The 11,021-nt window shown below is 40.1% G+C and overlaps 1 protein-coding gene across 2 annotated transcripts; it reads right to left on the reverse strand.

Moving 5' to 3' along the window:
* Window positions 1–350: 350 nt before the first annotated feature.
* Window positions 351–10,170, reverse strand: cdk2 (cyclin dependent kinase 2). Of its 2 annotated transcripts, XR_013788654.1 has the most exons (8): window positions 9,698–10,170; window positions 5,730–5,807; window positions 5,413–5,533; window positions 4,308–4,478; window positions 3,792–3,893; window positions 3,133–3,336; window positions 1,135–1,655; window positions 351–1,091 (listed from the first exon to the last, which is right to left on the reverse strand). XR_013788654.1 is itself a non-coding variant. In XM_079491094.1 (7 exons), exons 1-7 carry the CDS (start codon window positions 9,811–9,813, stop codon window positions 1,551–1,553), a joined length of 897 nt encoding a protein of 298 aa, XP_079347220.1. In that variant the 5' UTR covers window positions 9,814–10,170; the 3' UTR covers window positions 351–1,550. The 2 variants fall into 2 exon arrangements, 1 of the variants encoding a protein (XP_079347220.1); XM_079491094.1 differs by having other exon boundaries at window positions 351–1,655.
* Window positions 10,171–11,021: the final 851 nt, after the last annotated feature.

The following is an 11,021-nucleotide window of genomic DNA, read 5'->3' on the forward strand; positions in this document are numbered from 1 at the left end:
AGAGATGATAACCATATTGTTTATGAAGCACTGTTGAAACGTGAAACGTGTAAACATTTGCCTTGGTTTTTCATCTGATTGTCGTAGACCTAGGAAGTATGTATGTAATGTATGTATATAGGGCTGAAGTGTTTCATGTATGTTTTGTAATAATCAAAAGGTAAACTAGTAACTAAAGTTTTCAAATAATTGTAGTGGAGTAAAAGTAAGCCTTTGTTACTTCCACCACTAAAAACACATGATTTGCACCAAACATTCAGGATGCCCAATTTCCCCAAACAGAACATTGCCGCACTCTACTGGCCATCTTTGGTATTACACCTGAACAAGTGTATGAAGAATCGAACGAGGACTTGAACAAGTTTTTATTCTTTTGTGTAAATAAACATACAAAAAATTACTTTTGGCTTTAAAATCTAGATGTGAAAAACGTTCCTATAAAATCTGCATTAAAACAAAACTTATATAACGTACACTCGTACAGTATTACAAAATAAATCAAATAATAATTTAGGGGGGGTTCAATTTAGAACTAGAAGTCAGCTATAAACTAAAGAGAAAATGACTATCTTACATCGTACTGGGAGAGGCAGCATGTTTATAACCATGAACAACTCTCTGGTTATTTACTGAAAGGTGGAGACAACAGAAAAGACGCTAAACTCAACTTAACTCAATCAATACAAATAAAAGTCAGACAAAAGGTTTGGTTTGAGTCTCTCACCGAGAACCAGATAAGAGTTGTTCTGACACCACCCCCCCCCCCCCCCCCCCCCCCCCCCCCCAAACAAATAGCAGATCTACAAGCTCACACTGCATCGCATTGCAATGATGAGTTGGGAGCTTGTAGTTCTAAATCTGCATTTTAATGAGTTTTATCTTTTCAGGGGGTGGGGGGGTGGTTATAATAGAAACCCCAACAAGGGGGCCTTCATTCAGTCCAAAGTTATTCCTTTAAATCAGACAGTATGAAACACAGAACAGACTCTCTATGCACAGACAGTCTGAAGCACAGACAGTCTAAACACAGACAGTCTGAAGCACAGAACAGACAGTCTAAACACAGACAGCAGCCATACTGGTTCCTTAACCTCCTTCATAGACAGGCCTGGGACACACTGGTGGTTCCTTAACCTCCTTCATAGACAGGCCTGGGACACACTGGTGGTTCCTTCGTTCTGAAAAGGAACCAGTTCTAGAACCAAAGTTATTGTAGTGTAAAACGGGCCTAAACCTTGTTTCAGACATGGCTGCTGTGTGTCATAGAACCTATAGATTATTATAACGTTTTACAGATTCCAGTTAAGCGGCATCAGGAACAGGCACAACGTCACACAGAACACCTTATTATCTTAAATTGCTGCTAGAACCTTTTTATGGGAATGATGTGTTTCTTTTTAAAGGCACCATTAGTGACATTGTGGGAACGTTCCCTCTTCTAACAACAACTGGAATGAAGTGAAGTCACACAGAGGTCATTAATTCAGACGTTACTGCCAAGAACAACCCTGTCTGTGGTTTAGAGTCGCAGGGGTGGGGGGGGTGACCAATCAGAGCCTCAGGTGGGGTACGGGCATGGTGACATCACGGAAGAAGCGGTGAACCAGGGCGTTTTTGGCAGATAACCTCTTGTTGGGGTCGTAGGTCAGCATTTGCTGGAAGAGAAACGAAAACGGAAAGAATTATAAGATAGAAATACAATCATTCATAAACTTAGGGCTCCATTTTCGTCACCGCTAAACCCCTTATCCCTAAACTTCGCCTTTTTTTTTGTTACTATTTTGCAAAACATTTCTGCCAATCTACATTGACACGTTGTGAGCTTGTAGGCTGGCCATTTTAACTATTCAAAAATGTTTTAGAAACTAGTAAAAAAGGCAAAGATGTTTAGGGATAAGGGGTTTAGCGCTGACGTAAATGGAGCCCTTAAGGTGGCCTTATACTAGCCGATTTTTTTCAATCTGAAATCTGATAGCACCACACACTACAGGATAATCTGATAGCACCACACACTACAGGATAATCTGATAGCACCACACACTACAGGATAATCTGATAGCACCACACACTACAGGATAATCTGATAGCACCACACACTACAGGATAATCTGATAGCACCACACACTACAGGATAATCTGATAGCACCACACACTACAGGATAATCTGATAGCACCACACACTACAGGATAATCTGATAGCACCACACACTACAGGATAATCTGATAGCACCACACACTACAGGATAATCTGATAGCACCACACACTACAGGATAATCTGATAGCACCACACACTACAGGATAATCTGATAGCACCACACACTACAGGATAATCTGATAGCACCACACACGGGGCGGGGCAGAGCAAATATCAAACATTCTTGATGTTGATCGGGCCGATCCCGATCGCGCTTTGAGCGGTCGGGCACCCCGATACACTAATTATCACATACAGCCGCATGGGAGTAGCAACACCTTCCCACACACATGAGCTTGTACATCTGATATTTTTGAGTGTTTGAAAAATGTTTTCATTTAGAATCTTCTCTTCTTCCCTTGGCACTAAACATTTTCCAGATGGGAGTCGGAGGCCAAATGTGTATATGTATATATATATATACATATACATATACATATATATATATATATATATATACACATATATATACATATATATATATATATATATATATATATATATATATATATATATATATACACATATACACACACACACACACACACACACACACCAATGTCGCGGTTCGAAAACATTAGAGACATTTAGAAGGCATTTGTAGAATCTGCCTCAGGTCTCTTTCTGGGCGGGAACCCCTTTTGGTGTTTTAACTTAAGCATCATGTTATACGTTAGCTATTGAAAAATAGCAGATCTACAAGCTCATAGCGCTTGTAGATCTGCTATTTTTGAAAAATCATGAAAATGTGGCGCAAATCTTCTTTCACAGCGAACGTGAGTCCCTGGAACAACATATTTTCAGATGGGGGTCGGCGGCCAAATACAAATTTGGGGGTCCTTGACATGAAAATGGTTGAGAACCACTGACATAAAGACATTTTGTAGAATCGAACTCAGGTCTAAAAATAAAATAACCAATAAAAACATCTACTCACGGCGATCAGCTCTCGTCCGTCCTCGTCCAGCAGCGGCACCACCTTGGTCAGGTCCTGGCGAGCCCACTTGGGGAAGGAGGGCTTGTAGTCGGGCATGGAGGTCACCCCGGGCCACACGGTCTCGTCTGGCGTTCCCAGAGTCCGGAAGATCCGGAACAGCTGGTCGATCTCCGAGTCCCCGGGGAACAAGGCCCTCCTGGTGATCTGGTGAGCGGAGGAGCTCGGGTATATTAGTTCAGTAATTATGACGTTTCTCAGTACACTTGCGTTTTAACCCATTAAAAACGGGAACCCCTTTGTGTTTTAAGCATCGCTATACCTTAGCTATTGAAAAATAGCAGATCTACAAGCTCATAGCGCGGCACCGAGTGCCGCGCTACGAGCTTGTAGGTCTGCTATTTTTGAAAATCATTGAATATATATTCTGTCAGACTGAACGTTTTTAACTCAAATCGTTGCTTCTGGGAGGTCCCTGGAACTACATGTATATATTTTCAGATGGGGGTCGGCGGCCAAATACAGATAATTCTGGGGGTCCTTGACATGAAGATGTTTGAGAACCACTGAGATAGAAACATCGTTTTTTTTAAGAAAACTGTTAGGATTTAGAAGACATTTTTTTAGAATCATCCTCAGGTCTAAATGGGTTAAAGGTTTACCATCTCGGCGAAGATGCATCCTAGACTCCAGATGTCGACGGCTGTGGAGTAGTACTTACAGCCCAGGAGGATCTCTGGAGCCCTGTACCACAGCGTTACCACCTTAAAAACATTACCACAGCGTTACCACCTTAAAAACACATCAGAACCAGTGTTTACACCTTAAAAACACATCAGAACTAGTGTTACCACCTTAAAAACACATCAGAACCAGCGTTACCACCTTAAAAACAAATCAGAACCAGTGTTTACACCTTAAAAACACATCAGAACTAGTGTTACCACCTTAAAAACACATCAGAACCAGCGTTACCACCTTAAAACACAGTACACCTGTATAGCTCACCTCGTGAGTGTACGTGCGGACAGGAACACTCACCTCGTGAGTGTACGTGCGGACAGGAACACTCACCTCGTGGGTGTACGTGCGGACAGTGGGTGTTCGTGCGGACAGGAACACTCACCTCGTGGGTGTACGTGCGGACAGTGGGTGTTCGTGCGGACAGGAACACTCACCTCATGCGTGTACGTGCGGACAGGAACACCGAAGGCTCTCGCCAGGCCAAAGTCTGCCAGCTTGATCTCCCCCTGGGCGTTGATGAGGAGGTTCTGGGGCTTCAGGTCTCTGTGGAGGACTCTGTGGGAGTGGCAGAACGCCAGGCCTTGGAGCAGCTGGAACAGGTAGCTCTGAGGAGCACAGACAGGAATGGGTTAAACAGTGCTGCCGGGCGGGTCTTTGCGCAACCGCTCCGGCATTGGAAAATATGCAGCAACCATCATTCCCTGCAATGTGCGACGACGCGCTGTAAGCTTGTAGATCGGCTATTTTCTGCACGCGCTCCGCAGCACGGCCAGGTATAATTAACTCACACAGGCAGCCGTTCTCTCACATCACATTATTATTTATTTCAGCATCATCTACTGACTTTAGTTTATATGGCTGACAGAGAGTGGGCCACACACACACACACACACACACGGACGGCCGGACGGACGGGTGGATCATGAAAACTAGCATTATTTGATGCTGCCATTCTCTACTGCTTCTATAAACAATAATCATTCTCTACTGCTTCTATAAACAATAATCATTCTCTACTGCTTCTATAAACAATAATCATTCTCTACTGCTTCTATAAACAATAATCATTCTCTACTGCTTCTATAAACAATAATCACGGCCACTCAACGCTCATGTCAGGTGAAACGGTTTAGCCGACGAAACCGTAAAGAACCGTACGTATCAACCGTAAATACCGAAAAACCGCACAACCTTAATATGCCTTCACCAGAGGTAGAAATGATTATTTTAGCTATATATTTACCTTCACCAGAGGTAGAGGGATGTTTATCTTACCTTCACCAGAGGTAGAAATGATTATTTTAGCTATATATTTACCTTCACCAGAGGTAGAGGGATGTTTATCTTACCTTCACCAGAGGTAGAGATGATTATTTTAGCTATATATTTACCTTCACCAGAGGTAGAGGGATGTTTATCTTACCGTCACCAGAGGTAGAGATGGTTATTTTAGCTATATATTTACCTTCACCAGAGGTAGAGGGATGTTTATCTTACCTTCACCAGAGGTAGAGATGGTTATTTTAGCTATATATTTACCTTCACCAGAGGTAGAGGGATGCCAGAGACCGACGAGGAGTCCATGAACTTCTTGAGGTCCTGGTGAAGGAACTCAAACACAAGATAGAGCTTGTTTTCTGTGTGGATGACGTCACGGAGCCTGGAACGAACACACACACAAGACACACACACAAGACACACACACACGCACACACACACACACGCACGCACACACACACAGTCACACACACACACACTCTAACGTTACTGTGTGAACTGTGAACTGACAGATGACAGAACATGTGACAGTGTCGCATTAAGCAGGTGTTAAGCATTAAGTAAACTTCAGAACTTACTTGACGATGTTTGGGTGGCTGAGTTCTTTCAGGAGGGAGATCTCTCGGATGGCCGTGCTCGGAACACCTTCTGTTTCCCTGCATGAAGAGCAGCAATCATACAATTAGGATCTAGTCATTTATCAGATGCTCTTAATCCAGAGCAATTTACAGTGAGCGAGGTAATCCACACTAATAGCTGAATATAGGAGGGGCTCAAAAAATGGGGGCAAGTGTTTTAAGGCGAGCATTCCGGTTACCATGGAAACTACAGGATGGAAGGTCAACAAACGAACCTACCTGGCATCATTCAGTCTACATAACATGTTATCTCTACTCTCTGGATTACATCAATCTACATAATAACATGGTATCTCTACATTACATGTTAACCTTTACATAAGACTGAAAGGTTGTCAACGCTAGTGCTAATCATGTTTTAACATTTGGCAAAAGAAGCATTCGATTCATATTTTATTATTTAATGCTTAAATATGGAAACCTAATCTAAGTTGTAGCTAAATGCAAGACAAACAGAGCACAGTGGAGAGGGGGAATAGATGATAGTTCTATATTATTCTTTATATGAAATAGCATTTTGCTAGGGTATGGTAGAGACTATCATATTTGGCCCAGTGCCATTTTTTAAGTACAAGACCTTTTATCTGTTGATTACATAACTATCTCTGATCTGATCGCCACTTATATAACCTGCCTGTTAAAATATTAATTCCAGTAACAAACTTCAGCAACCCTCGCAATGTTTGATTGAATACTTAAAGAAAGCCTATGGCTAATTGGCTATGGTGTTTATCAGCTGCATGGTAACAATGTATCAACTAGTATTAACAGTTTATCAGCTGGGTAACAATGTATCAACTAGTATTAATAGTTTATCAGCTGCATGGTAACAATGTATCAACTAGTATTAACAGTTTATCAGCTGGGTAACAATGTATCAACTAGTATTAATAGTTTATCAGCTGGGTAACAATGTATCAAGTTACTAGTATTAACAGTTTATCAGCTGGGTAACAATGTATCAACTAGTATTAACAGTTTATCAGCTGGGTAACAATGTATCAACTAGTATTAACAGTTTATCAGCTGGGTAACAATGTATCAACTAGTATTAACAGTTTATCAGCTGGGTAACAATGTATCAACTAGTATTAATAGTTTATCAGCTGGGTAACAATGTATCAACTAGTATTAATAGTTTATCAGCTGGGTAACAATGTATCAACTAGTATTAACAGTTTATCAGCTGGGTAACAATGTATCAACTAGTATTAATAGTTTATCAGCTGGGTAACAATGTATCAACTAGTATTAATAGTTTATCAGCTGCATGGTAACAATGTATCAACTAGTATTAATAGTTTATCAGCTGCATGGTAACAATGTATCAACTAGTATTAATAGTTTATCAGCTGCATGGTAACAATGTATCAACTAGTATTAATAGTTTATCAGCTGCATGGTAACAATGTATCAACTAGTATTAATAGTTTATCAGCTGCATGGTAACAATGTATCAACTAGTATTAACAGTTTATCAGCTGGGTAACAATGTATCAACTAGTATTAATAGTTTATCAGCTGCATGGTAACAATGTATCAACTAGTATTAACAGTTTATCAGCTGGGTAACAATGTATCAACTAGTATTAATAGTTTATCAGCTGCATGGTAACAATGTATCAACTAGTATTAACAGTTTATCAGCTGGGTAACAATGTATCAACTAGTATTAACAGTTTATCAGCTGGGTAACAATGTATCAACTAGTATTAATAGTTTATCAGCTGGGTAACAATGTATCAACTAGTATTAATAGTTTATCAGCTAGGTAACAATGTATCAACTAGTATTAATAGTTTATCAGCTGCATGGTAACAATGTATCAACTAGTATTAACAGTTTATCAGCTGCATGGTAACAATGTATCAACTAGTATTAATAGTTTATCAGCTGCATGGTAACAATGTATCAACTAGTATTAACAGTTTATCAGCTGGGTAACAATGTATCAACTAGTATTAATAGTTTATCAGCTGCATGGTAACAATGTATCAACTAGTATTAACAGTTTATCAGCTGCATGGTAACAATGTATCAACTAGTATTAACAGTTTATCAGCTGGGTAACAATGTATCAACTAGTATTAATAGTTTATCAGCTGCATGGTAACAATGTATCAACTAGTATTAATAGTTTATCAGCTGCATGGTAACAATGTATCAACTAGTATTAACAGTTTATCAGCTGGGTAACAATGTATCAACTAGTATTAATAGTTTATCAGCTGGGTAACAATGTATCAACTAGTATTAATAGTTTATCAGCTGGGTAACAATGTATCAACTAGTATTAACAGTTTATCAGCTGGGTAACAATGTATCAACTAGTATTAATAGTTTATCAGCTGGGTAACAATGTATCAACTAGTATTAACAGTTTATCAGCTGGGTAACAATGTATCAACTAGTATTAACAGTTTATCAGCTGCATGGTAACAATGTATCAACTAGTATTAACAGTTTATCAGCTGCATGGTAACAATGTATCAACTAGTATTAACAGTTTATCAGCTGGGTAACAATGTATCAACTAGTATTAACAGTTTATCAGCTGGGTAACAATGTATCAACTAGTATTAATAGTTTATCAGCTGCATGGTAACAATGTATCAACTAGTATTAACAGTTTATCAGCTGCATGGTAACAATGTATCAACTAGTATTAACAGTTTATCAGCTGGGTAACAATGTATCAACTAGTATTAATAGTTTATCAGCTGCATGGTAACAATGTATCAACTAGTATTAACAGTTTATCAGCTGCATGGTAACAATGTATCAACTAGTATTAATAGTTTATCAGCTGCATGGTAACAATGTATCAACTAGTATTAATAGTTTATCAGCTGCATGGTAACAATGTATCAACTAGTATTAATAGTTTATCAGCTGCATGGTAACAATGTATCAACTAGTATTAATAGTTTATCAGCTGGGTAACAATGTATCAACTAGTATTAACAGTTTATCAGCTGGGTAACAATGTATCAACTAGTATTAACAGTTTATCAGCTGCATGGTAACAATGTATCAACTAGTATTAACAGTTTATCAGCTGGGTAACAATGTATCAACTAGTATTAATAGTTTATCAGCTGCATGGTAACAATGTATCAACTAGTATTAACAGTTTATCAGCTGGGTAACAATGTATCAACTAGTATTAACAGTTTATCAGCTGGGTAACAATGTATCAAGTTACTAGTATTAACAGTTTATCAGCTGGGTAACAATGTATCAACTAGTATTAACAGTTTATCAGCTGGGTAACAATGTATCAACTAGTATTAACCAATATAAGTTGACATATAGTCAATTTATAGCTTTGGATCAAGACTATCATAGATGGATTTGATCTTTTTTTGGACATTTGCATCAAAACATGTGGAACCCCATGCAGGGACCATAGCGTTACCGTCCACATACAGAGAAGGTAACCTTGCTGGGTCCCGAAAGGGGCTCTGAGGGGTTCCTTTAGCTCTGGTCCATAGCCTAGCTCCTTTCGGAACCCTACGTTAAAGTTTCTGACATTTTGATGACTTTATGTAGGTCCAAAGGAGCTCAACCCGGGGGGTCCGGAGACGGGCTAGTCCATAGCCCTGATGGTTAATTCTGCCTTGAATTAAGCATTAGGGCTATGGACCAGAGCTATGGGTTCCTTGAATGGGCTATGGACACTGATTTTACTCACACAGCGTTGTTTTGATTTGATGCAGTGAGTAGTAGCTCATTGTTGTGTCTCTGTGTGTGTGTGTGTGTGTGTGTGTGTGTGTGTGTGTGTGTGTGTGTGTGTGTGTGTCTGTGTCTCTCATCCCATTAGAAACCAGACAGTCAGTCGTGCCTCTCAGACTCAACAACATGAACACATTAATAATAATAACAACAACAACAACAACTCCTCTTACGTGTCCAGCCTGATCTTCTTCAGAGCCACAGTCTCTCCGGTCACTTTGTTCTTAGCTTTATAAACAACTCCATAAGTTCCTTCTCCGATCTTCTCCACCTTCTGGAAGGCCTCCATGTTTCTGTCCTTAGGATGGAGGGTTCTGACCCCCAGGTTCTTCCTTTGTGTTGTTGTTGAAGCAGACAGACCGTTAGCTGAGTGGCTAACAGGCTAGGCTAGGCTAGGCTAGCTGCAACAACCACCAAACTATGAAGTAAACTTTTAGTTTTAAGGCACAAACTTTGAGGTTGTTTCAGCCTAACCGTGCTAGCTGTTAGCCACATTAGCTGCTACATCCACAGAGACCTGTTTCCAGGGCTAACAGACCAGTATAAATTATAAAGTGTGTGAACAGAAGGTCTGAAGATGAATAAATAAATGAATCTCATAACAAACTCAACCTCCTCCGTCTCCCCGCGCCCTGTTCCCGCGTTACACCAGGGAGCGCTGGGTTTTGCCTCTCAGCACACACCGGGCGGGCGGGGCGGTTGTTGCCACATTCTCTGAGACATTAAGCAATCTAGGTTATGAAAACAAGCCGTGGACAAAATTAATTTATATTAATGTGGAGACAGTGAAGGTCCTTGGCGTGAGAATGTTTGAGTATTAATTCACTGCTGGTTTATAAACACACTTTACTTTAGGAAACAAACCACAGATAACTACATTTAGACGGTGACCAATGTTTAATGTGGCAGCGGTGGCCGAACGGATAGCGGCGCGGTCTAGATACCGGAAGGTTCCCAGTTCGAACCAGCCGTCCGACACGTTAAAAATTACCACCGCTGAAATGCCCTTGAACAAGGCATCAACCACTACGATGAAATGTGTTCTATGAGCAGGGCCTGGCTGGAAACAAGTTCTTGAGCTTAGCCCAGATACCCTGGGTAAATATAGATTTCATTTCATTTCATTTCAGTCTGTACATAAAAACAAGCCCAACCAACGTCGCTTACAACGAGCAGACCTGGCAACACCACAGGGCATTGGTTCTCAAACTTTTCATATGAAGGACCCCCAAATGTCACGAATTAGCCCCGCGGACCCCCTTAGAGGGGGGGACCCCCATGGGACCCCCATTTGAAAACATGCAGAAAATGGTGGACCCTCTTGTAAACAAGTGTAATGCTTTATGGTGTCGTCCACTCACAGTTAACAGTTTTTGTATTTTGTGCTTGAAATGTACTGATAATAAATACTTATTTAAACCCATTAATCCTTCATTTAAACAATGAGGTGAATTCTTTAAGCATATTATATTTAACCTATAAAAAAAGACATCTTTT

This window comes from Electrona antarctica (genome assembly GCF_951216825.1).
Source record: "Electrona antarctica genome assembly, chromosome: 21".
NCBI classification, from domain to species: Eukaryota; Metazoa; Chordata; class Actinopteri; order Myctophiformes; family Myctophidae; genus Electrona; species Electrona antarctica.